The 27866-nt window shown below is 34.2% G+C and overlaps 2 protein-coding genes across 3 annotated transcripts in view; one reads left to right on the forward strand and one right to left on the reverse strand.

The window, feature by feature from the left end:
- RTN1 (reticulon 1) overlaps nucleotides 1-27866 on the forward strand; it is a 349490-nt gene that overhangs the window by 43807 nt on the left and 277817 nt on the right. The gene's annotated exons all lie outside the window — the stretch shown is intronic.
- Nucleotides 1-27866, reverse strand: part of LRRC9 (leucine rich repeat containing 9) — a 103446-nt gene that overhangs the window by 27244 nt on the left and 48336 nt on the right. The window contains exons 16-25 of the mRNA XM_045566286.1: nucleotides 27614-27733; nucleotides 21361-21552; nucleotides 19983-20108; nucleotides 17775-17909; nucleotides 16160-16337; nucleotides 13249-13469; nucleotides 11783-11905; nucleotides 5903-6033; nucleotides 3713-3821; nucleotides 2604-2743 (exon numbers count right to left, since the gene is read on the reverse strand). Coding sequence (XP_045422242.1) covers nucleotides 2604-2743; nucleotides 3713-3821; nucleotides 5903-6033; nucleotides 11783-11905; nucleotides 13249-13469; nucleotides 16160-16337; nucleotides 17775-17909; nucleotides 19983-20108; nucleotides 21361-21552; nucleotides 27614-27733 — 1475 coding nt within the window. The remainder of the gene's footprint in view (nucleotides 1-2603; nucleotides 2744-3712; nucleotides 3822-5902; nucleotides 6034-11782; nucleotides 11906-13248; nucleotides 13470-16159; nucleotides 16338-17774; nucleotides 17910-19982; nucleotides 20109-21360; nucleotides 21553-27613; nucleotides 27734-27866) is intronic.

Below are 27866 nucleotides of genomic sequence, written 5' to 3' on the forward strand. Positions count from 1 at the left end.
TATATAATGACCTTCTTTGTCTTTAACTGTTTTTGGTTTAAAGTCTGTTTTATCTGATATAAGTATAACTCCACCTGCTTGCTTTTGATTTGTGTTTGCATGGAATATCTTTTTCCACTCCTTTACTTTCAGTCTGTATGTGTCTTTAAGGGTAAGGTAAGTTTCTTGTAAGAACATATAGTTGGATCACCTTTGTTTATCCATTCTGCCCGTCTGTATCTTTTAACTGGAACATTTAATTTATTTATGTTCAAGATCAATATTGATATGTAAAGCTTTGTTTCTGTCATGTTGTTAGTTGATTTCAAGTTGTTTTATAAATTCTTTCTCTTTTTTTGTCTGTGGTTTGCTGCACTTCTGTCATGTTACCATTTAATTCTTTTCTCTTCCTCCTTTGATCGCTTTATAGCACCTATGAGTTTTATATTTTATGTGTTTTCATGGTGGTGAATATTGACCTTTTATTCCCATGTTTAAGGCTCCTGTGAGCATTTCCTATATGAATATATAGTGGTGACAAATTCTAACAGTATTTGCTTGTCTGGGAAAGACTTTCTTCTTCTTTATGAAGCTTACTCTGTTGGGATATAAAATTCTTGGTTGACAGTTTTTTTTTTTCTTTCAGTATTTTGAAAATGCCATCTCATTGTCTTCTGGCTAAAAGGTTTCTGCTGAGAGGTTCGCTGTTAGTCTGATGGGGCTTCCTTTATAAGTCACTAGACACTTTTCCCTTGCTAATTTTAAAATTCTCTCTTTTACTTTTGACTTTAGTTATTCTGATTATAGTATGCCATTGTGAAGTCCTTTTTGCAGTGTATTTGCCTGGGGAATCATTGGGCCTCCTGTATCTGAATGTCTAACTCTCTTGCTAGTCTTGGGAAGTTTTCATTGATTATTTCCTTAAATTAGGTTTCTAAACTTTTTGATCTCTCTTCTCACTTGGGAATACTGATAGTTTGTAAGTTCAGTCACTTTATGTAGTCCTAGACATTTTGAATGCTTTGCTCATTCTTTTTTATTTATTTTTGTTTGACTGGGTTATTTCAAAATACCTGTCTTCATGTTCTCAGATTCTTTCTTGGTTTAACATGTTTTTGAAGCTTTCAATGTGTTCTGTATTTCCTTAAATTAATTTTTCAGCTCCAGAATTTCTTTCTTTCTTTCTTTTTTTTTTTAAGATATCTGGCAGGGCATAGTGGCTCATGCCTGTAATCCTAGCACTCTGAGAGGCCGAGGTGGGTGGATCATTTGAGCTCAGGAGTTCGAGACCAGCCTGAGCAAGAGCAAGACCCCGTCTCTACTAAAAAATAGAAAGAAATTAGCTGGACAACAAAAAACATATAGAAAAAATTAGCGAGGCATGGTGGTGCATGCCTGTAGTCCCAGCTACTCGGGAGGCTGAGGCAGAAGGATTGCTTGAGCCCAGGAGTTTGAGGTTGCTGTGAGCTAGGCTGACACCATGGCACTCACTCTAGCCTGGGCAACAAGAGTGAGACTCTGTCTCAAAAAAAAAAAAAAAAAAAAAAGATATGTATCTACTTGGTAAATTCTCATTCATATCCTAAATTGATTTTCTGATTTCTTTATAGTGTTTTTTCTTGCATCTCATTGAGCTTCTGTAGAATCAATATTTGGAATCCTTTATCTGGCATTATGAGGAATTCTTTTTGATTGAGATCTGTTACTGGAAAAAATTGTTTTAGTCTTTTGGTGGTGTCATATTTTCTTGATTTTTCATGTTTCCTATGTCTTTCCATTGATATCTGAGCATACAATGTGGTAGTCACTTGTTCTATTTTTTTTTAATTATTTTTGAAGGGGAGAAATTTTCCCTGAAGATGTATATATGTTGTTGGTTGAGTAGGACACTTTGGCTTTAATTTTGGGTGCCTGCAGTAGTGTGGTCTTTGTACGGTTTCTTAGGCAAATACCACTTATCCTTAGGGTCATTGGTATCTGTGATTTCCTGGGTGGCTTAGGGAACAGTTATTAGTTGAGGCTGTGGTGAAGTTTTGCTGGGGACTTGAATGTAAGATGAGCCAGTCTTTGGGCCCCAGTGGTGGAAGCAGTGGGCTAAGTATGCCTGATTTTAGGACCCAGGGCAGATTATGCTGGCAATGGTGTTAGTGCATCCTGTGGGGCCAATTCTTGGGCCTTTAGGAGGAGGCTTGCTCAGAAACTAGTAGTTGAGGCAGAGGGCAGATGTGTGGTGTGTGGGCAGGTTCTCAAGCCCCAGAGCAATCTGGTGTGCAGTGTGAGGTGGTAGTGATGGTGAAGCCATCCACGAGGACCCAACTGGTCTGTGTTAGTATTATTGGTAGCTGCAATGGATTGGACAGGCTAGTCTGCAGTCCCATAGCTGCCTGTAACAAGGTGGTGGTATTGTCCAAATGTGATTAGGAAAACTTGGTCTCCCCTTTCCATTCCTGGCTAGGTGGCAGCTGCAGCCATGTTACCTTGAACTCAGGCTGAGGGTGGGGCATGGTTCATTAAATTCTTGAAATGGTGATGGCTGTGGGCTTGCAATCAGGAGGGCAGGGAATTAACTGCTTTTTAAATTCCCAGCCAAAATTATTTGTAATTGTAAAAATCAAGGATAGTACCTGTTTGTTTTTGAAGTTCCTTGCTGTCCATAACCACTTGAAGCCACTTTCTGGTAGAGTAGTTGTCTGTTGGTTAAATGTGTCTGAGGCTTTACTCTGGGCATGATTGATTCAATATGATTATAGTTGAGGCATAAGACCTACAGAAAGAATATCTTACTAATCAGACATCCTAGAAACTATTAAAAATGATATGGATAAAATATGTAATATACCACATAATTTAATAACATTAATGTTAAAAATAACAAATTTTTATATCCAAAATTATTTGGATTTATTTTTGAATTTGTTTTTGAGACAGAGTTTTGCTCTCTTACCTGGGCTACAGTGCATAGCTCACTGAAATCTCAAACTCCTGGGCTCAAGCAATCCTCCTGCCTCAGCATCCCAAGTATCTGGGACTATGGACATGTGCCACCATGCCTGGCTAATTTTTAAACTTGTTTTATGGAGATAGGGTCTTGGTATGTTGCCTAGGCTGGTCTTGAACTCCTGGCCTCAGATGATCCTCCTACCTTGGCCTCCCAAAGAGCTAGGAGTACAGGTGTAAGCCATTGCATCTGGCCTGAATGTGTTTTTGATTATGTGACATGCTGGGAAATTACAGCACTTCAGATAAAATAATAGAGATCCTAGAAAGCTACTCAACTTTCTCAATCTGCACTCCTGACTTCTCCAAGCCGAACTGGGGATAAAATAACCCCTTAGTGGAAGAGACTGAGGGTTTCCCTATGTTTAAACAGCCTTAGTAGATGCCTGAGTCAAGGCAATAGGAAAGGAGGCAATGAGGCTGCTTTAAGAACCTTAGTATCTTCAACTTCATTCCATACCTACTCACTATAGAGGCAGCCTTCCATCCTATCTCCTACTGCAGAATAAATTTACAGCAGATAAAACAATCACAGAAAACTGAAGTCAAACCAAAATAACTTTGGAAGATAATACTTTTTCTTTCTTAGTAAAAAGCACAACAACAACAAAAAAACGTTGAAGAATAATTTCTCTACTTTAATAACATGGAAATACATTGTAGTCCAAAGTAAAAAAGATAACAACTTGCATTTGAAAAGCTTGAAATTAAAAAAAAAAATTCGTGAGTGACTCACCTTCACATTAGGCAGATAGATTAATCCACTAAATGAGGTAAGATTATTGTTCTGTAGATTCACATTACACACATTTCTAAACTGATCAACTGGAATCAAATCCACAGTTCTGAATTTAGACAAAGCAAACATAGTTATTATTTTAATAGGATACGAAAAATATAGGAAAGGGTGAGTTATTCCATGTACAATCTCCAAAGGCATGAAAAAAATCTCATCTGACAAATTCTCTGAAAAATAATTGCCTTTAATGTGAAATGTATGGGTCAAATTATCAGCTAAATACACATTTTTGTTGGGCACATATGTAAGAAAATGATATAGAATTTGATTGCTTTCAAAAACACATCTGTTGCCACATAAACGTAGCACTATCACAAAAATCATACAAAATAAACATCTCCAAATTCTTTATAAATTCATATACATGTTCATGAAATCATAGTGAAGTTGATATAGTAAATCATAAGATGCTCATGTTATAAACTTCAGAGGGTATATGTGAAGTAGGTTATTTCTTAAATGCCAGGAGAGGGTTAGAGATGGGAAAGCAAAAGAAATGCAGGTAAGGTCTTTGAAAAGAGAGTTTTCTATGGGATATCCTGAAAACTTTTATCGCATTCCACCTTGTAAGAATGTTTTAGTAATTAAAGAGAATGCTTGATTCCTAGTGCCTAGCTATATAACTGTTCTACCTTCATTTGAGCCATAACAGAGAAGAGAATAATAGCAAATCACCTTTCCCTGTTCACTTCTTTAAATAAATCCTAAACTTGAAGTTATAATTATGACATACTTTTATCCATTAATAAGTCATTCATTCACTCAACATATTTTCATTAGTATTTCCTAAGTGCAGACAATGTGTTTGGAATGACTACAACAAACATGAAAGAAATTATTTCTGCCCTCAAGAAGTGGGAGCCAGAAAAACTAAAATAAAGATGAAAAATGCAATCCTAGGATTAGGTGTAATGGAATTTCAGGGAGAGAAAACCTATTTAAGGAAGTCAAGGATGACATCACAGAGGAGAAAAATATTGAGATGACACTTCTAGGTATTTGTCGGGCAAATTGGGAGAAAAGAGTTCCAGGCAGTACAACAGGCACAAACAGAGGCAGAAACAAACATGAAACATGAAACATGAAACAGCATCTTATGATTGAGACTCAGTAACTAGAATATTTCAGAATTTCTGAAGTGTAAATTGTCATGGGCAGTAAGATAAGGATTACAAGAGATAAAAATGGATTGATAATTAAGGGTCTTCTATGTCACACAAAGGAATTTTAAATTTTCTTTTGTAAATAAAGGAAAGCTACTGAACAATGTTGAGAAGGGAAGTAATCTGATAAAACTTGCATCTTAGAAGATACTATGCATATTAGATGGGTTTTGAAGGAAGGTTTATATAAGACAAAGAATAAAAAATTGCCAACCTAGGCCAATGGCTATGACTGCAGAAAGGAGGAGTATGAGACATATTGAAGAACTTGGTGATGATTGAAAATGTAGGGCAAAGAAAAGAAAGAAATGACTAAGATTTTTCTCAGATTTTTTTGGCCTGGGCAACAGCAGGTAGATGTTGTTGCCTAGGTGCTATCCAGAGAGCAACTGAATATTGAGGTTAGGACAACACCAGACAGTAAGAACTCATAAAGAAAACTGAAGAAGTTTACAGAAAAATTGAAAATATGAAATTACAGGGGGGAAAAAAGATAAGAAGTACAAGGAAGGAGGAGTCAACATTCTCCTATGAGTCAGAGAGGTCAAGTTAGATAAGAACTAAAAACAATCCACTGTGTTTGTTAACCAGGAGGACAATGATGACATTTGTGAGAATAGTATCACAGAAATGTGGCAGTAGAAGTAAGATTGCATTGGATTAGAGTGATAAAATATGAGGAGCAAATCTAGTATGTTCTAACTTTAAAAACTTGGTTGCGAAAGAAAAGAGAAACAGAAAGTCTGAGAAAAATTTGTGACATGTTAAATCATAGTCTCTGATAATAAAAATTATTAATGCATTTAAAGGGTGGCAAAGTTAGTATGAGATACTGAAGTAGGGTAGATGATTTTCTGAATTGTTGGTTATATTTAAATAAGATGTATGAATATATGAACTTCAGAAAAATTTTAATTACATATTTGATTATAATGTCAAGAAGCATATAATAAAATGATTGTACCTGATAGATGATGAAGTCCAATTTAGTTCTTGCATTTGGGTGAAAGTGGAATGTCCTTGTCGTTCTGCAATCATGTCAGAAGTTAGTCTGCCACCAAACAAATCTTTTGCATTCTCAGTCTCTGGTGGTTCCTGTATGAAGACATTTAGAAAATAATGTCCTTACAGATGACTAAATCACATTAATTATCTGGTTTCAGGTAAAATGGGGTAGACTCATTTCTCCCTATTTCACCTACTAAGTACAGCTAAAACCTCTACACATTATATATAAGACAAACATAAAAATACTGAAAGGTGCAGAGAAGAAAGCAACCAGCTGGGGACTGTGGGACTTGAGGAATGATACCCTGGATTTTCTTTTTGCCCCATACATGCCAGAGTGGGTGCTGGAGAAGCCAGGAACTCAGAAATATCAACAAAAGAAAACAAGACAAAGTCCACAAAAAAAGCCCGCTTTCTCTAGTCAAAAGATCAGAAAAGAAGAAGCCTAGCAAAATAGAAAACTTTTAGACAATAACATGTCTACTCCAGCTAAACCCCACATAATGAACTGTGGCCCCAACTCCAGCCCCACCAGTAAAAGCAGAATGGGCTGCTTAGACTTCCACCTTAGCCCCTCTGTAACAAGGCACTCCTCCATCATCCGCTTAGCTGAGTTTGAGCCTGAACTTTGATCCCTTCCCAGCAGTAATGCACTCCCATCTCCCCCCATCCCCCCCTCCCACGTTTTACTGGAGACTACATGGGAAGCCTGGATTCCCACTTCCATCTGGTAATGATATAGATGTCTGTGGAGCATTAATGAGGCACTCCTGCCTCTCCTAGCCAGGATGAATCAGTGAAGATCTATGGGGAACAGTAGCAAAGAGCTCCTCTCTCCCCATCCTGGCCAGAGTGAATCAATGGTGAGAAGAACGAACTCCTTCCCAAGCCTAGCAGTTAATGAAACACACACCTCTAGGTTGTTAATAGAGGCCAAGTGGAGGAACTTAGACTTCTACCTCCCACCTGACAGCAACAAAGAGGTGCCCCATCTTCTCATAGGTGTAGCATCAAGGGAGGCTTGCTAAAATAGAAGATTTAAATCAGATCCATAGTCTATAACACAATACTCAAAATGTCCAGAATAAAATAGAAAAAATCTATCATCATGCTAAGAACCAAGAAAATCTCAATTTGAATATGAAAAGGCAATCAACAGGCACCAACTCTGAAATGGCACAGATATTATTAATTACCTAGCAAGGATTTTAAAGCAGCCATCACAAAAATGCTTCAACAAGCAATTACAAACATATTTGAAACAAATGTGCTCAATAGCAGAATGAAGAGAATAAAAAATCAGTGAACTTGAAGAAAGAACAATAGAAATTACCCAATATGAACAAAAGAGGGAAAACAGACTTTAAAAAAATGAGCCTCATCTTACCAAGACAGATCATATCCTGGACTTGTGGGACCATAACAAAAGATTTAATGTTAGTACCATTGGATTCATAGAAGGAGAGGAGAAATGGGGTGAGGGCTGAACAAGTATTTGAAGAAATAATAGCTGAAAATCACCCAAATTTGGCAAAAAACATAAACTTACAGATTCAAGAAGCTGAGCAAACCCCAAACCCCAGCCCCCAAATCCATGGGAGGACACATCATAATCAAATTTCTGAAAACTAATGACAGAGAAAAATCATGAAAGCATTGAGAGAGGAAAGAAATTTTACCCATAAGGGGAAAACAATTTGAATGACAGTAGCTTTCTAATCAGAAACCATGGAAATCAGAGGATGTGACACAACATTTTGGTGAAAGCAAAATGTCAACCCAGAATCTTATATCCACAGAAATTATCATTCAGAAACGAAAGGGGAAATCAAGATGGAGAAAATCTAAACAAATTGTCACCAGCAGACCTACCCTAAAAGATGGCTAAAGAAGTTCTTTAAGCAGGAAAAAAATAAACTTTTCTTCTCTTGAGTTTTCTAAATTATCTTAGTTTGGTTGAAGTAAAAAAGTATAATATTGTCTTATGTGGTTCTTAACATATATGGAGGAAATATTTAAGACAATTATAAACAGGGGAGGAGAAATAGACTTAAAGGCAAGTAAGATTTCTACACTTCACTCAAACTGGTAAAAATGTCAACACCAGTGGACTATAATAAGTTATGTATATATATTGTAACACCTAGAATAACCATCAAAAAATCTAAATGAAGAGATACACTAAAAACTATAGATAAAATAGATAAAAATAGAATTCTAAAAATTGTTCAAGTAGCCCCATAGGAAGGCATGAAAAAGAAAACAGAAAAAAGGTAAACAGAGGAAACAAACATAAAATACAAAAATAAAATGGCAGACTTAAGCCCTAATATGTCAATAACTATATTAAATGTAAATAGTCTTCATTCATCAATTAAAAGGTAGAAATTAGCAGTAGTTAAAAAACATGATCCAACTGTATGTTATCAACAAGAAACTCACTTCAAATACAGTGACACATGCAGGTCAAAAGTAAAAGGATGGCACAAGATTACCACACAAACATTAATTAAAAGAAAGAAGGAATGGCTACATTAACCGCAGATAAAGTACACTTCAAAGAAAATTATCAGATACAGAGAAAGACATTACATACTGATAAAAGGGTCAATCCACCAAGAAGAGGTAACAATCCGAAATGTATATGCACCAAACAACAGAGATGCAAAATATGTGAGGCTACAGCCTCCAGTTATTATATCAAAGTAATCAAGGTGTTGCTGTGAATGTATTTTGCAGATATAATTAAAGCTCCTAATTTGTTGACTTCCAATTAGGAGATCATGGAAAATCTGGATGGGACTGATTCAAGCAATTACAAGGCCTTAAAAGCAGAGCTGAGGCTTCCCGAAAGAAAGAATTTTCCTTAAGAAATTCCACCTATGAACAGAAGCTTTGTTGCATGCCTTTGAGTTCCAGCCTGCCCACAATCTTCCCTTCCTGATGGCCTGACCTATGGATTTTGGACTTGCTTAGGGAGCCCCGACAATTATTAAGATACATATATATATGTATCTCATACTAGCTCTGCTTCTCTAGTTGAATCCCAAATAATACAATCTCAAAATAAGTTTAAAAAACATTAACTCAGCTTTAGAAATACTGTAGCTTTTGCATTTTTCATACATTGGATTAGTGTCCTTCTAAATTGGGAGTTGACAAACTTTTTCTGTAAAAACTCAGTCAATATTTTAGGCTTTGTGGACGACAGGTTCTCTGTTACAACTATTTAATTTTGCCATTGTAGTGTAAAAGCAGTCATAGACTATATATAAACAAAGAGGCATGGATGTGTTCCAGTAAGATTTTATTTACAAAAACAGGTGGCAGGCCACATTTGGCCCATGGGCCATAGTTTGCCAACCTATTTTAGTCAAATGGCTTGACCTTGACTTAAATAAAACTGATGTCATTCTGTTTTTACTCAAACTGCCTTCTTTTATCCTCCTCCATTAAAACTTCATATCTGAATTGAGAGTATGTATTCTAAATGTAAAAAATAAACTTTTAAAAATAGGAGTATGTAGGAAGAGGAGATAAAATGAAAACACAACTACCCAGACTGCTCTTCGGCTTTTCATAATCTCTGTCCTTGGTTTCTACTCCTACTCCAAAGAAGGCAATGTGAGAGTTTGGACAGAGAATGAGTCTCAGCTGTGCATGATTTACCATTGAAGAGTCACAGTCATGTAACTTCTCTGTGCTCATCCATAAAATAAAGGATTTAGACTATGTCATTTCTAAAGTCCATTTACATCTCAAACACTTTAGGATTATATTGCTCGTTTACCTCCCTCTGCACCCACTTTTCATAGCTTCTTTTCCTATGTTTCATAAGTAAAAGTATTAAATCCTCACTTAGATTTCTTTACTTTCTCTATTCTCTTTCCTTAGACAATCGTATGTCTGCTTTTGGTTTTAACTATCAACTCTCTTCAAATTAGTTCTAAGTCTATACAAGTGTAAAGTAAATTTTCATACCTAAATTTAGTCCTATAATTTCAACTGCCTGCTTGACGTCACAAGTCAGATGATCTACTGTCGCATAAAACTCCGTGTCCAATACTAATCATCTTATTCCTGAAAATTGCTTTTCTTCCTGTATTCATATTCTGTTATGATATCTTTTATCTGTATAGACTCAAACCTTGTAGACATCTTTTACTCTTCCTTTTCCTTGTCTTTCAAATCCAATGCATTCCCATTACCTCTCGCTTAAAGTCTAAATTCTTCAGTCTAGTCTTCATGTCCCATTATTAATTCATATATCTGTATTCTGCTTCATTTCACAAAGAACTTGTGGCAGCTTACAGGAAACACACATAATCAAACAGTAAAATTCAAATCATACATAATGAAAATCAAGACCAGGAACAATATAAATTAGAATAGATAAAAACTAGGGTTAGAGACCCTAGGACAGACCATAAGAACCTATAGGTTTTAATTTCATAAATTTGGCCCTCAGTTTTGAAGTAGTCAAAGTGAAAAGAAAAGTAAATAAATAATACTCACTATCAGAGAGCAGAACATAACTCTTCCTCAGGGGAAAATGTTTTTCCTACACTGATTTCTAAAAGTACTTTCTCATGTGGCCCTGCAAATGAGGGCGTAGAGAAATAGAAAAGATAAAACCCTCAACATCTTTAGAGTATATGCAATACTAGATTCATAAGACTATTTTTAAAATATCCCTCAATGAAAGCTAACAACTGTTAATAAATAAAACCCAGCATACAAGATTCTAGGGAACTTGTATATGTTGGAGTGAGAATGTTTTAATCTCCATTCTTGGGAGGGGCCTGAAAAAAGTAGGGCTAGGCTTAGTAATCTTTTCAGAGTGCCTCAGAGTACCAAATAATCATGAATTGTCTTTCAATTTTCTAGAAAATATAATGAGTTTTATTGTCTGATGGGAGCTAGGCAACATTACACAGGGAAACCTTTTATTCTTTGAACATTTTTCACGTACTTACCCTGTTACGTGGAAATCTGGAGCTCTTATGAACTTGCTTGTTATAGAATTCAAGTCTCCAAATGTTGCTTTCACATTCGGTACTAAGTTCTGTGTCTACTTTTCTTTACAGCTCACTACACTTGTTGGTTGGAATATATTTTTCTTAATTATTAACAACTATATTTTTCCAGAAAATAGGAGGCTGTTTTTAGGTCCAAGAGGATGGTAGGGCCCCAGAGCATAGTTTTTCTATCCTGTCTCATAAAATTGTGCTCTTTACTTTTTTTTTTTTTTTTTTGAGACAGAGTCTCACTTTGTTGCCTGGGCTAGAGTGAGTGCCGTGGTGTCAGCCTAGCTCACAGCAACCTCAAACTCCTGAGCTTAAGCGATCCCACTGCCTCAGCCTACCGAGTAGCTGGGACTACAGGCATGCACCACCATGCCTGGCTAATTTTGTCTCTATATATTTTTAGTTGTCCAGATAATTTTTTTATTTCTATTTTTAGTAGAGATGGGGTCTCACTCAGGCTGGTCTCGAACTCCTGACCTCGAGCGATCCACCCGCCTCGGCCTCCCAGAGGGCTAGGATTACAGGCGTGAGCCACCTCGCCCGGCCAAAATTGTGCTCTTTACTTTTTAGGCACTGAATTCAGTGGGTTCAGCCATAAGCAGCATCTTCCTTCCCCTTCCACCTCAATTCAGACAATTAAGAATTGACCAGATGAGAAAAATTTAAAACCTGGTGGAGACGTGGATTTTAATAGGCATAGTATGTTTGGGTATCATGCTAGTGATAAAGCAGTGTTCAAAATGATTATGGCATATGCATATGTGAATACGCAGCTTGAACTAAATGCTCTAAGTCATAAAACAACTTACAATTGAGATTCCATCCAAAGCTTTCAGTTCTGGAAGATGAAATATTGTAAACAACCGGTAGTTTTCTTGATTCCATACAACAACGTTTCCATACATGTTTAGAATGACCAAGTTGCATAAACCCTAAGGTCATAAAAATACATATTTTATACATGTGTATGTAAAGCACTCCATTAAGTTTTTATTTTCCTTAGAGGTTAACCATCCTTGAATTTTAATATTTGAATTATCTATCATTTCACAGGATTTGAATGTTTTTGACTGTACTTTTAAATGCAAAGGTGACCCTTTTAGACCACTAAGGCATAATTTTATACAATATTTCAATGGTCTATATTATATGATCAGAATCCCTTTTAGGATACTGGTGCCAAATATCTACCAGTGGTAAGGGTTTAGAGGGAACTTTGCTATGTTTAAGACAATATGCTTTGTTTATGGAATTATAGCCTATTAAATGTTATGTGTGTATACAGATATAACAGGAGTAAAAGACACTGCCATTTGAAAAGGGATAAAACTCAAGTGCTTCTACCTTTTGAAGGGTAGCAGAATTCATCTTAAGGGAAAATGTGCTTTCTTATTAGACCAGTTTGATATGGCTTTGTTGTGAAGGAAGGGTCCTGAGTAGGTATGGAAGGGAGAGGTTAAGACAGGACTGAATAAAGCTACTGTGCATAATAATGTAAAATGGCTTATTTTATTGCTGAAATTGTTGTTTAGGTTGCCTTTATAGCTCTAGAAATAGTAGTTATATTGGGGGAAAAGGATAGGGAGAAGGAAAGATAGGAAATGAACACAAGTTTTTAGTAGGAGATAAAGTTCTAGCAATATGGTCTCAGCAAAAGGAAAGGCCAATGTAAGACTCACAGTGTTAGGAAATGGTCATTGAACTTTAGAGAAAATGAAGTTACACATTACATTTGAAATAAATTCCTATTCTTTGTAGTAGAAACCCTCTATTTTGTTCAAACCTTTAGTAAATTCTGTTATACAGTAGCCTTGAATTAGTGGTTTCTTTGGGAGAATTAAAGAAAGCAAATCTGAGCAAAGGTGACTTGAGTTTGGGCCACTGGTAAGAACAGTGAGAGATAATGAAGAATTGTACTGAGAATAGGAGAATGTTAAAGAATCCTACTCCCCAACCAGGTTGGGGACTACCTAGAAATATTGAAGAAGGCACCAGGTTAGGAGGCATCGGTTTGGGTTATTTTACTTGAATATTTCAAAAACAGTTACCCCATAAGGTTATCAAATTGGGGGCATTATGGTTACACACACATAGGTTTGTATATATACATAAATTGAATGCAAATGCATTTTAATAAACCTTATTATTCTTAATTTTCTTGTTATATTTCTCTATATTTTCCAAATTCTGCACAGTGAACATGTATTACTTTCATAGTATAAAGAAACAATAAATATTGTTTTAAAAAACAGAAATTACTACCCCAGATGGTCACCTTTAAATTGTAGATCTCCTGATTGACAGCAACATAGTTATTGCTTATGTATAATTCAACTAGAGTAAACGTTTTTTGTAAACCACTCAATGATGTGATTCTGTTGTTCTCAAGAGAAAGGGAGTGAAGATGAAGCATGTTATCAAAAGTACGCTTTTCGAAACCAGTGAGAAGATTATTATTTATGCTGAGCCGGGTTAATTTAGTCAGCTTGGAAATACCTAGAAAAATAAACAAATCCAAGAAAAGATTCAGATAGCCCTAAAAGGTTAATTTATAAAAATAACTGGCTGTTAATTTTATTGTTAATCAAATGGCTAAGTTCAGGTAGCCTTAAGAATTCTATAATATTAACCATCACTATTTTTAATTTTGTTTCAGAAGGATATAATCTTGTATATAAAGTCCCATTTCATACATTAAATTCTAATTTTGGATTTTTAAGTAGATTCATTTTTCTTAGGTGTCAAGGAAAGGCATTATGTAGAAAATACTGAATTTGTCTTTCAAATAACCTTTAAATGATATAATTAATTAGGATTTTTACCATCATGATAACACAAGCCTCTGCAAACTCAAAATAACCACCAGCCCTCATTTTAAAACATTAAGGGTAAGGAACTAGAGTACAAATCTGCAAAGTAGTGCTCATATGGTATCATTTATATTAAAAAGAACCATTTAGATAGGCTACTTCTACCTTTGTATGCTTAGATGTACCCTAAGACAGAAGTTTAGAAGATGGGATCTCTTACCACAATCTAACTCCTATGTATATTATGTACTGTAGGTACTTTATAACTAACTGTAGGCAGGATGGTGCAGGTAAAAGATAAGAACTTTAGAGTCATAGCTGGTTTCAAATGCATCACTACTAGATTTGGGACCATAGGTAAATTATGTAACCTCTGAGCCTCAGTTTCCTCATCCATAAAGTATACATATTGAAATCTACTTTCAAGGGGCTATGAAATTAAATGGAATAATGTTTGAAAAGCATCAGTTACAGCTTTTGGCAAATAATTGTTCCTCCATAAATTTTATCTGTGCTCCCGTTTCACAACAGCCTCTATCGTGGAACCATGTAATGCTGAAAGTAAAACAGTCTAGGGCAAGCTAGGATAAAACCATCAAAACAAAAATCATTAAATGGATATTAAAGCTACCCATGTCTGGAGAAAAATAAGAGAAATTTCTGTTAAATTTTAGAGGAGTGGCTATCTTCTCTGAAAAGTAGGTGTGAGAAAAATACAGATTGGAGAGTTTCTTCCCTTTAATAGATTTTATAGAGGGAAACGAAAGGGAAATAGGGTTCTCAATTGTATATACAAAGCAAAACTAACTCGCAACTGTATGGGAACAAAAGACTGGTAATGATTTTAGACACAGATGCCTGAGCTGACCTCAGGTTTACTCAACTGAAGTCAACAGAGGAGAGGCCTGTGAATCTGTATCCCAAGTGATTTTTATGACCAAGAAAGTTTTAGATATATATCATTAATAGCCATTAAAATAAATATAACAAAATTGCTGTACATACTGTTTTTAAAGATATTTAATACTTGATTTTATATATAATTCTTTAAATCAAATTTTCTATTTTATGAAAAATATAGTGTACACACATGCTAAAAATAATCCAATTCAAAAGTGAATAAAGTATAAATTATCTTTTTTCCAGCCATGATTTCTAATTCTTACCTTCCCTCCTTGACAGGGTCAACTATGTTACCAAAATGCACATACAGAAATATTCTTTGCTCAGGTAACTATGTATGTTTGTGGGGTTACACACACACACACACACACACACACACACACACACACACGCACACATATATATACATTCCCCTTTTCAAATGGTGCACACTTGTGGGCATATTATTTTTTAATTCCTGGGAATTAGTTACCCCTTTGAGTAGATGGAGAGGGAGAATAGGAGAAACTTGTTAGCAAGTCATGGAAGGTTTCTTTCAATTTCTTTCCAAGTTCCAAGCATTAAATGAGGGTAAGAATAAAATAAAGCTGGGAAGGAGTCAGAAAATATTTAACTTAATATATACCCTCTTCACTCATGATTTTTAGCTGCATATAAGCATAAACCCCAAAGAAGTGAAGAATCTAAGAAGCTTGGAACGAGGAAGGGAAGAAAAGTCTTTTTTATTCTCTTTGGTCCAGAAAGATATGTTTTAATACTGAATTTTAAACAGTCAAATAAAACATATTATATTGGTCTCAATTTTGAGACACTACTAAAGCTGCTTAATTGTACTTTTATTTAGATTCATACAAAAGGTTATATGTAGTATATTTAATTTTTGACATCTAATGAATATAATTTTCATTTTTGTTAAAATCTTCAAATTTCCAAATATGACCTTCATCATATATTTTGAAAAATGAAGTGGTCTCCTTCATCTTTTTCAGAAGCATACCTCTTTCATTCATTTATTCAACTTTACAGACATTAATGACTCCCCAGTTTGTATGTGCTAGGTTTGTTAACAGATTGTAAACTGGCACAGAGGAGAAGAGAGAGAAGGCAGAGGAGGTGAAAGTCAGCTTGCTGGGGCTGATTATATATAGCAGTCAGTCACAAATCCTACTCATAGGTATTTATTTAATTTTACTTTTTATTTATTTTTAATTATTTAATTTGACAGATAATATTATATGTATTTATCTTAATATAACATGATGTTTTGAAGTATATACATTATGAAATGGCTAAATCTAGCTAATTAATAACTGCATTACCTCACATAGGTATTTAGAATACTCTGCCATAAACCTTCTTGGAACTTCTCTGGAAATCTTCCTCTTCAAAAACTGTGTCCTCAGTGTTATTAATTTTTTGCTCTGGTATTTGGACATTCATATTTTGAGACCTCAAAGTTCTCAAGTTCCTTACCTTCTATCTTTGAGATGCAGTTTCCATCTAATGTGAGTTCTTCCAAATTAACACAGAATTCTAAGCCTTCTATTTTAGTGAGGTTATTGTTGCTGAATGATGCCCATTTCAAATTTTCCAATTTTTCTAAATTTGTGATTTCGAAGAGATGCTGTCCATCTAAATTTAAGGCAGTTATCTGTAGAATAATTCACATTACATGTTATTTCTGTATCTTATAAGTAAATTCAGTCAATGTTACAAGATTTTAAAAAGGCTAATAAAGTAATTCAAATGTGAGAAGTAAACATCAAAAGGCTTCCTTAAGAGACTAAAGATATTATGAAGCTCTTAGTTTATAAAAAAGTAAAATTTGAAAAGACTATAACTCCAAGAAGGGCTTATACGATATTACGGACTCTGTGATATGCCAGTCAGATTCCCGCTGCAATGAAGGACTTGTCCCAGCTGCTGGGAGTGCTGTTGGCAGAAAGCTTTCAGCTGTCAGCCCCTTCTGCTGAGAGAGCTGCAGAGAGCTGCTTCGCCCAAGGTCACACTCCTTCCCAGGCTGGCCCACAGCCAATGATAGAGAGATATAAGGGCCTGACCATCTCAGCCCAACTTGAGACAAATTTAAAGGGCCATTCTAATTCCAGAACTTGCTATGGGGTCAGCCAAGGCTGTCATTAGGCCTTCATTGCAGCTCAATATCTCTATATATCCCATAATAAAAATAATGCTACTAATAGCTTACATTTTCAAGGGTCAGCTTCATTTAGCCCCAGTTTCTATCTTTGGCAAGAAGTATAAGGGCACCTAATGCAGCAAGAAGCTGCTGGTACTCTATAACCTTTTCCCTTATCCTTGGCTGAATTCTGTCCAGTTCCCCTATTCTCTTTCCAGTATTCCTGATCCCCTGCCACTCAAAATTGGGCTTGTTCTTTGGCTCTGAGCCTTTAAAGTTTGCTTGCCTATTTTGACATGTTATCAGAATCTACCCTTCAGTTTGTAGTGTTCCTTTATCCTAAATCTCCAATTGTATGGTTTACAACAGTCAAGGCCTAGCCTCTGTACCATGACAACTCACGACTTGATCTTCCTATTTTCATTTTTTGGAATGTGGTAAATTTATTACTTTTTTTCCTAATAATAACATTGGTGTTTTTAATTTTTTCCCAACTTTATTGAGGTATAATTGACAATTTAAAATTATATATATTTAAGGTATACAACTTGATTTGATATAGGTATATATTGTGAATTAAATACTGCGTGATTTCTATATGTGAAATCTCAATAGTCAAACTCAGAGAATAGAATGGTGGTTACCAGGGACTGGGAGCAAGGAGAAATGGGGAGAGATTAGTCAAGAGGTACAAAGTTTCAATTATGCAAGATGAGTGAGTTCTGAAGATCTAATGTACAATACCATGACTAAAGTTAACAAAACTGTATTGTATACTTGCAATTTGCTAAGAGGGTAGATCTTAAGTATTCCCTCTCTATTTTAATTCATCTCTTCCAGTTTTCTGCTCCTTACCTATCTGTGCCTTCTTGATGATACATAAACCAATGCTGACTAAAATATCAATTTAAATTAAGCTTTTATATTGGACTCAATAAAATTGGCCTTTACCTTCAAGTACCAGTTTCCACTCAGATGTAAATGTGGTCCTAACTTTGAAATCTGTGTCAGAATTTTGGCAGAAGGCCATACACTAAGTATCCGTGGTCTTTCCTCTTTAGTATTAGAATGCCGTAAGAGAGATAACTAATGAAACAAACAAAAAAAAATAGGTGAATAAAGGAAATAGCATACAGAGGTTATTTATATATAGTTAAAAGTATTGTTTCCTAAGGAAGATGAGTGGTCCAATAAATAATTTTAAAATATAATATCTCCTTTGCCTGAAAATGTTTTCAATATCTAGATACATTTTAATTATTTACTTTTATTGTTTTAGCAAATATTGAAACATTACAAGATAACATTTGTAAAACTGAAAGGATTACTATAACATGAACACCTATATAATCTACCCATGAAATCCCAAGCTCCCTTGGGCCCCATCCTAAGTCTTTTCTTCTCCTTCCCCTTAGAAATGATAACCATTTCAATTTCTTTTTGTCTACCATTCACTTGTTTTCTTTATAGTCCTATAGTTGTGTCCATAAAAATATATTATTTAGTCATGCACTCATTTGAACTTTATGTAAATTGAATAATATATATGTATTCTTCTATGACTTGCTTTTTTTGCTCAATGTTACATTCATGAGATTCATCTATGCTTCTGTACGTAGCTACAGTTCATTCATATGTCACTGCTATATAGTATTCCTTAATAACTTTCCTGTCAATGAACATTGGGGTTGATTCAGTTTTTGCTATTATAAACACTGCTGTCATGAATATTCCTGTGCATGTCTCATGGTATATAAATGAAAGAGTTTCTTTACATTATATGCCCCTAGGTAAAATTGTATGTATATGTATACCAAGTGTGTATATATATATCTATAACTTTACTTTATAGCTTTGCTACAACTTGGTGTTGTCAGGCTATACAATTTTTGCCAACCTATAAAATTGGCAATAATTGGTAGGTGATTGTGGTTTTAATGTTCATTTTCTTGAATACTAATGTGGTGAAGCATCTTTTCCTAGGTTAATTGGGCATCCCAATTTCCTCTCCAGTGAAGTATCTGTTCAGATCTTTTGCTCACTTTTCTGTTCAGCTGGTTGTCTTTTTCCTTATACATTCTGGATATATAAAGAATATCTTTTGTCAGTTGCATTGCAAATTTCTTTTCCAAGTATGTAGCTTGTCTTTTCACTTTCTTTGAGGAAAAGATATATTAATTTTAATGTAGACAAATCCAATCTTTTATGGTTTATGCTCTTTGTTTCTTGCCTAATAAATTCTTCAATAACTCAAGATCGTAATGATAATCTCTTATGTTTTCTTCAAAAACATTTTTGGTTTTGCCTTTTACAGTGAAGTCCTTAATGTACTTGTCCCAGTGCCTTTTATTAATAGCCTCCCTGATGTGCAAAGGCAGCTCTGTTATTTATCAAGTTTCCACAGATGAATAGGTCTATAGTAGGTCTTTTATTGTGTTCAACTGGTCTATTTGACTAACTTTGTGCCAATACCACATTGTCTTAAAGGAGTTCAGTAGGCTCTAATTTCTAGCAGGGTAAATTCCCAACTCTTCTTCAGGGGTGTTAATTATATTTTTCTCAATAAAAAAGTTTCCTTCCATCATTTTGAATAGATCCAAAATTAAACACTGCATCATTTAAGGAATTAATATTTACCCCACAAAGAGTAAATAGCTAGATAACTGGAGATATTTAGGATGTTGAATCTACTTTGGCTAAAGTGTAGCATTCTTAATCTGGATAATAAAGGTATTTCCCCTCCTCCCATGTTAGTAAGTTTTGTTTTTTTCAGCCAGACACATATAGTGTCAATACTAAGTAGATAATTCACCAAATGCTTTCTCAAGGCCTGTAAGCTTACCTTATCCTCAGAAAGTTGCTTACTTTCATGTAGGCTCTAGAAAGGACTCTGGTGAGTTCAGGTGACCAGGAAAAAAACAGTTACCCTAGAAGTATTTTTGGGGGTAGTGTTCAGGGATGAATCAAGAGAATCCATACAACCAGCTGGTATTTAAATGGGGTACATTTAAACAAAAAAAAATCAAGTGATATGATTGCTATATATTTTTATTAACATGCTATGAAGGAATATAAAATCTTAATGACAGAAACAGCATATGGGAAATATTATTTGTATGTTCCAAATAGCATAAGAAATATTAAACAATAAAATCCAACCTGAGTAATCCTTGTTCCAGTTATAAATTTCATAGCTTCTGCTGCTTCTTCTTCAGAAATGAGGACTCCATCTAAATGTGTAAGAGTCTTTAATCTGCCAATAACACTTAGCCTCAATGTGGCTGGCTTGGGAAAAATAGCGAAAAATTAATTTTCACAAAATATTATATATGTTATGACATGGAAATGAGTGATTTTTCATTCCTTTCCATAATTAAAAAATACGCATCTCCTTATTTAGTATATATGCATCTAAAAATAAAGACTTAACTTAATTCTTTACATAATAGTTGAAATTAAGTTATATTTAAGGATTAATGTTTTGTTTGAAGGTAGAAGATCCTACTCTTATGAAGAGGGGAAATCCCATAAGCTGTTGAAAAGTGACTGTGGTGAAAAGTGTTAAAAGAACAACTGCAGTGACTCCTGTTTATCTAGATCAGCAGTAAGCTAGCAATCGCCATGTGTGTGATTCAGTATGGATCTTTAGCGCTTGACAATGCAATTTGGCAACAGGAAGATAGTTGTACTGTGATCATCCAGGAAGTCTGCTTTGGCAAAAGAAAAATATTCTTCAATTTTACTGAGCAAAAAAGAAGAAATACAACAATATACACTTAGTAATATGGCCAACTTAATAGAACCAAGCATGCTTTAGTTTCTTGGCAAAATATTGCACACTGCCTTATATATATCTTTTAAAAGCAGAGAAAGGAAGATTCTTGAAGTTATAAACTTGGGCTTATTTTACATACTTGAAAATACGCTTTAATGTAGTCCTTGAATGTGGAAATTACTTAGCATTAATCTATGTATTTTGTGATGAGAAAAAATGTTCAATCAACTTGCTTTTTACAACAGAAGACTGTATAATATAAGTTTATGAGGGGAGGTGATTTCTGGACTTAGAGAACAAATAATACAAACAATGCAAAATGCAAAGTAAAATTATAAAACATGTTTCTCAACCACAGATTGTAAATTAAATATTACAAATCAAATTATGTTTCTTCCTTAATAGTATGCTTCTCTCACTATATTATATTATCATCAGTTCCTATTTCTCATTACAGTATGGTTCTGGCACACTGAGATATATAAACTCTCTGGAGGTTTGCAAACAGAAATGATATCAATGACTCAAAGCAATAATGTTCTCAAACTTTTATGGGTTACAAAAAATCTGACATGAAAGTATAGCGTTTTCTTATAGTAACATTTGATTTATTTGATCACTACACTAAATTTAATTTATGAAAGATTTAAAGTCTAGAAAAGCAAAGATAGTTTGCCTATATATAGCTATGATTAAATAGCAAAGTAGTGAGAAATGGCTTTGAAATAAAAGTGCTTTTTTATAAACATGTCTGTAGCATACCTTTTGCCATGGATTATGTTGAATATCAAGAGTGAGAAGGTTTGTCGTGTGTTTGCATAACATATTTATTTCATCTCCAGATTTTTTCAGTTGATTCCAGCTCAAGTCTAAGTGCCTTAGTTTCATCAGACCTCTAAATCCCTCAAGGGTTATCACATGGTTATGGCTTGCATCCAAGTATTCAAGGTTATACTGCAACACATACAAATAGAAGTGATGCTAAGAAAATCATGATTTATATTTATAAAGTTCTTTTCTCTATCATTCTCTAAGTACTTCATACACTTTATGTATCCTCACAGAAAACCTAAACAGTCATATTATAGTAATGATATTAACATATGAATTTGCCTAAAGAGCTACAGGTATTTCATTTTGGTAATTCTCTCTTAATTCACATTTCACCCTTGTAACATAGAGTGGCAGTGTTTGTTTTCGTAGGAGAGAGAGCATAAAGAAATTGGCAAGATAACTTGTCCCCAACAAACAAAATGCACTTCTTAATATATAGGCTTCCAGTTTATACTGTTGAATCCATAGCCTGATTAAAAAACATTCATCTTCAGAGGTAGGAACTAAATCTATTAATTCAATACTATAATTTTCTTTTTTAAAAGTGCACAATTTTTAATAACATTTTTTTAAATCATAAAAGTAACACATGTTCCCTGTTGGAAATTGGAAAATATAGTAAATAATTGAAAAGAAAAAATAGAAAGCATATATAATTCTGTTGCTTAGAAAGAACTGCCGAAAACATTGTTTTTTATTATATGCACATATATTTTTTCCTATATAAAACAAATATATAGAATTTTGTATCCTTTTAACATTCTCACACATCATTAAATATTCTAAGAAATAATTTTTCAGGACTGGATAATATTCTACTATGTAAATTATTATAATTGTTTTAAACATTTTATTATGAACTTTTTTGTTTCTAATTTTTGGCAACAAAGCAACAAACATCTGTGAGCATTATACTTTAACTACAACTCTGAAAATTTTTTTCAGAACAGGTTTTTAAAATAGGATTACTGGTTCTAAGGATTTGGTATTACTAAGACTCTTGATAAATACTGCCCAACAGAGTTCAAGGAAGTTTATACCAAAATTTTCTTCTAACAGTAGAATATGGGAATGCCCATTTCCTCAAATACTCACTGATCCACCTGCCTTATTTTAATTTACATTATTTATTACCAGTGAAGTTGAATATCTTTCCATGTGTTTATATTAACCATTTTTAAATTTATTTTTTTGTTTATTGCCTTTCTTGCCTTTGGCTCTTTATTCAGAACTTCATTTTATTTGTTTGTAAAAAATCTCTAAGACTTTAATTTGTTTTTGCACATAAAATTTGCTTTTAAATTAATTTCACTTAAAAATGAACAGCAGAAACGTACTGAGATCAAATCCAAGACAAACCTATGAGAGAGGGGATAGGAAGGAGAGAGAGAGAGAAAGAGAGAGAGAGAGAAAGGGAGGGAGAGACTAATATTGCTGCCAGTAATAAAAGTACACCAGAAAGATAAGCTCAAGAAGTAGATCATGACTATTAACTTACTATATCAAAACAAGCAAAAAGATGTTAGGAATGATACAAGACATAAAATAACAACATAAATCTGGATTAGAAAAACTTAGAACTGAGGTGAAAGAGCCCAGAAAAAAATTTGAAATAAAGTAATAAAATAATATCAGAAATAAAGACTAATTAGTCAAAAAAGAATGAATAAACACAACAGATAATGCTTTAAGAGAAATAAAGGTGAAAAGACAAAAAAAAACTTAATGACTAAATGAAGAGAAAAAAGGATTCAAGAGAAAGTAACAAATATTGAAGATAGATGAAGATTCCACATATGGATAATGAGAGTCCCTGAGGAAGAAAAAAAAAGCAAGGAAACAGAAAAATTGCTAAAAACTTCCAGTTAGAAACAACTTTCCTGAAAGAAAAAATTATTTTAAACTATATATTGGAAGATTATATTATGAATCTGAAATATCAACCCAGAACAACCAATGCCAAGATAAATTCTAGTAAAATTATTAGACTTTAAAGAAAACTAAAAAGTTCTTTGGCCATCCAGAAGAAAAAAAGCTTGTGACTTATAAGAGGTAAAAAATCATACATTCTCATCAGACTTTTCTACAGCAACACTTTGTGACAGAACAAAATGGAATAATATTTAAGAGGTCCCCCAAAAGAATCTGTGAGCCAAGGATTTTATAATATATTTAGCAAAGCTGTCTTTCAAGTATCAATATAAAGGACATAGTTAAACTGTTACATGCAGTAACTGAAGAGATATTGTTCCCATAAGCCAATCCTGATGATCTATAATAGAACATATTTCAGACAATCAAAATGTTTATTGATTGGATAAATGTTTATTGATTGGATATGATAAGGACTGGTGATGAGAATTAAATATACAGCTATCACTAAACTAAAAGGGTAGAGTGTACAGACTGTAAGGCAACATGCTCTGACAATGTAGATATAGTGAAATTATTTTAATTATTTTTTAAAATGAGGAAGAATAGGAAGAACATACACAAAATTTTTAGAAAATCTTTCCAGTAAATAATATTGGTGAGAGTATAAGAACTGTCATTCTGAGACTGTTATGTGTATAATGGGGGATAAAACAAATGAGTAATTATTAAATATTCTAATTTTATCATCTCATATCCTTGAGAATCAGGGTTCTTGTATGAGAAAAATGATATAGATGTATGTAACAGAGGTTAAAAGTTTTGTAGTCTTGAATCTGAATTGGAAGTATCAATATAAATTCATAAAGTTATTTTTAGCTATACTTACACATACACATATATTTTTTCACATCCTCCCTCAACAAATTCTGTCAGGTGAAAAGACCTAGAAATGATGAGCAATCCTGATTGTGTTCCTAAAATACCACTTTTCTCTAAAAGAAACCAGGGCTCTGTGAAGAAATGGCTGATCCCATGTCTACAACAGAAAATATATAATATGTATATGGAACATCTTGTCATACTAAATGTCAGAGAAACTATCAAAGACCATTAGGGTCATGGCAAAAGGAGCTAACTTTTAAATGTTCTCACTGGCTAAGGATGAAACAATTTGAGTTTCAACATGATAATTACAATGGACTGAATGTAATCAAACATGTGTTAAGTCTCTGCACTCAAAATGATATTAAAACAAAAAAGAATTGCTCACCTTTGAAAAATTATAGGGAATCAACTCATTATCTTGAAAATTGGTAAATAAAGGTACTTAAGCATTTATTCTGTACTTTCTATATGAATGCTACCACTGGGTAATACTACCACTGGTAATGAAATAAGGAGAAAAGTCTCTTTGTAAAAGTATTCCAACTAATACATGAAAAAAGTGATAGAATAAGAATATAACCATTTTGTAATCCCCAATGAATTAAAATATATGGGCATTAAGTAATAATGGCTTCTGGCATCATAAAAGTGAGACAACCAGATATTATGTGTCTCCTACAGTCTTTTCAAACATTAGTCTTGCCAGAGGACTAGAACCTGGGTCTGATCTAATCTCTGGATCCACTTGCCAGTTTCCAGTAGGGTTGTATCTTAAGCAAGTCAGCAGGGTCCAGGCTGTGGAAAACTCTTTAGGTCAACGGGCCCAAGTATTTCTAGAGATAAACTATGGGAAATGTAAGGGAAATCTATAAATTAAAAGAAACTTCAAAGACAGTACAAAGGTGTTAACAGTGATCTCTGAGGGGTGAGAATATGTTTTGTTGTTGTGGGCTTACATTTTCTACTTTTATATAATGCACGTAAACTTCCTCTGTAATAGTAAGCTATTACAAATAAAATAACTAGTTGCCAACAACAACAAAATCTAGTATATTTTTCAAAATGGCAAAACCAAACTATTGTACTAGGGATGTACATTTGGCAGGGAGAATTATCAGGAAAATATGCAGGGAAAGATTACTATGGAGGTCAGGATATGATTTCTTTTTTTTTTTTTTTGAGACAGAGTCTTGCTCTGTTGCCTGGGCTAGAGTGAGTGCTGTGGCATCAGCTTAGCTCACAGCAACCTCAAACTCCTGGGCTCAAGCAATCCTCCTGCCTCAGCCTCCCGAGTAGCTGGGACTACAGGCATGCGCCATCATGCCCGGCTAATTTTTTCTATATATAATTTTAGTTGGCCATATAATTTCTTTCTATTTTTAGTAGAGACGGGGTCTCGCTCTTGCTGAGGCTGGTCTCAAACTCCTGACCTCGAGCGATCCACCCACCTCGGCCTTCCAGAGTGCTAGGATTATAGGCGTGAGCCACCGCGCCCGGCCAGGATATGATTTCTTGTGGGAAGAAGGGATGGGGCACATAGAAGGGGATTTTGTTCTAGGTGGCAAAGTTCTATTTCTTGACCTGGGTGCTGGTTATAAGCATGTTCACCTTACAACAACATACTAAGCCATACAACTGTAGTATGTGGTTTTCTGTATCTGTGTTTTATCTTATAATAAGATGAAAAATACACATTTATGTATATCAATGTAGACTACCTCCTCTCTCTGACCACCTTTAACATCCTTATAGTCATTTTTAGAGGCACACGCCAGATGCCTGACGTTTGAATGAGAGGTCTATATCTAGCCACATTTGCTAACTCTAAAATTTGAACTACCACTTGGGCATAAAATTTACCCAGTTCCCTTATCTGTAAAATGACCATAGTAATATTCATCCAATAGTAGGCTGTGAGGCTCTGATTATGAAAGTAATTTTTGTATTAAAAGAGACCAGCAAAGCCACGTTGAAAAATAAATGCTGGGAAGCTGCCTAAGCGCACTCACTATCTAAGACTTAGAGTTTACTCTTCAAATTTGAGCCTTAGCAAAATTATAAGGACTGTCATAACCTCTGGACCTGCTATGAAATTATTAGAAAAAATTAAATAAAAATGCCAATAATCTACACACAGTCCTGGTACCTCTTTTAAACTATGTTTTTTTCCTCAGCTGGATACTGATCCTAGACTATCAGGGATTCTGTTAATTTAAAAGGGCTTAGACCTACCAAAAGAAACAAGGGAGAGGATTTAATACTAAAACCTAAGTAAAAGAAACAGCTTCCACCACAATGGTAGAAGAAGCAATGCAAAGGCTTTGATATGGTTGCAGGGAGGTAGAGGAGAGAATGAACAAGAGCGGAGAATGATGATGTATTCTAAAAAGGCATGTGACTGACCTGGGATCCATGTAAACAGGGGATGCTTGGTTGAATTTCTGGAACCACATATGTAATTATTTTTGTTATATGATATATAATGAGGAAAACAAAAGTCAGACGAGATCCTTGCCTATGTGTACATCTGCATTACTATATTATCCTATGACATATCATAAGGTGAACGCAAGTCAAACAAGATCTATGCATGTAACATTCAGGTAGAAAGGACAAGACAGAGAGAAAGAGAAATAACAACCTGGATAATGAGCAGATGGGAAGTTTGGCAATGTTAAATGTGAAGTGGTGAACTAGAAAGTGAAGACATAGGGACTCAGGAGAAAGAGAAAAAGAAGAGTGGGAAAACAAGAGCAGAAGAAAATGGAATGACACCAAAGGACATTTTAAAAACAAATCTGAGAAGTTATTTAATATATTTATTTTAAAGTAGCTAGAAATCAGATATGACCAGAGATGTATATTTGGTCTGCATACAAAAGCTAAATCTAGGACCTGTTTTATAGAAAGTAACATAATTAGGCATATATGTGCTTTATTCCTGATTTGGGATATATAATCTTGCATATGGCATATATGAAGTCATAATTACAAAAATAATTTATCCATTAATTAATTACTTTATTTAACTTAAATATTTTCAAAAAGATAGTACTTTTTTCAAATATTTATTCTAATTTATCATTTGTCCTTTGTCTTTATGATATTTTTTGCTGCACCAAAGTTTTTTTTAAATATTAAATTGTCAGATGAAGTTTGAATATATTCAAGGTATATACAACATGATGATCTGATATATGTATATATGTGTAATGATTACCACAACCAAATTAATTAACACATCCATCACCACCCCTGCTGTACATTAGATACCCAGCGCTTGTTCATTTTATAACTGTAAGTTTGTACCCTTTGAGCAACATCTCCCCGTTTCCACTACCCCGTAGGCCCTTACAACCACCATTCTCCTTTCTATTTATGTGAGTTAAACTTTTTCAGATTTGAAAAGGACAGTTCTTACCAAGTGGTATACATCATCTAAACAAGTAAATTCATTAAAGCTAATATTCAGTTTCCGAAGTCCCGTTAACTTGGCAAGATCTCTCAATTTACTCAAACTGTTCCCATGTAGATTCAGATTCTGAAGCAAAATAAAATATAAATTAATAAGACAGATTACATTCTGCATCATACTGAAATGTGGATTTCTAAAATGTTTAGAGCAATTACTTCAGCCACTACAATATAAAATGAGAAAACAGCTGTTTTACACA

Source organism: Lemur catta, chromosome 1 (genome assembly GCF_020740605.2).
Source record: "Lemur catta isolate mLemCat1 chromosome 1, mLemCat1.pri, whole genome shotgun sequence".
In the NCBI taxonomy this organism is placed as follows: Eukaryota; Metazoa; Chordata; class Mammalia; order Primates; family Lemuridae; genus Lemur; species Lemur catta.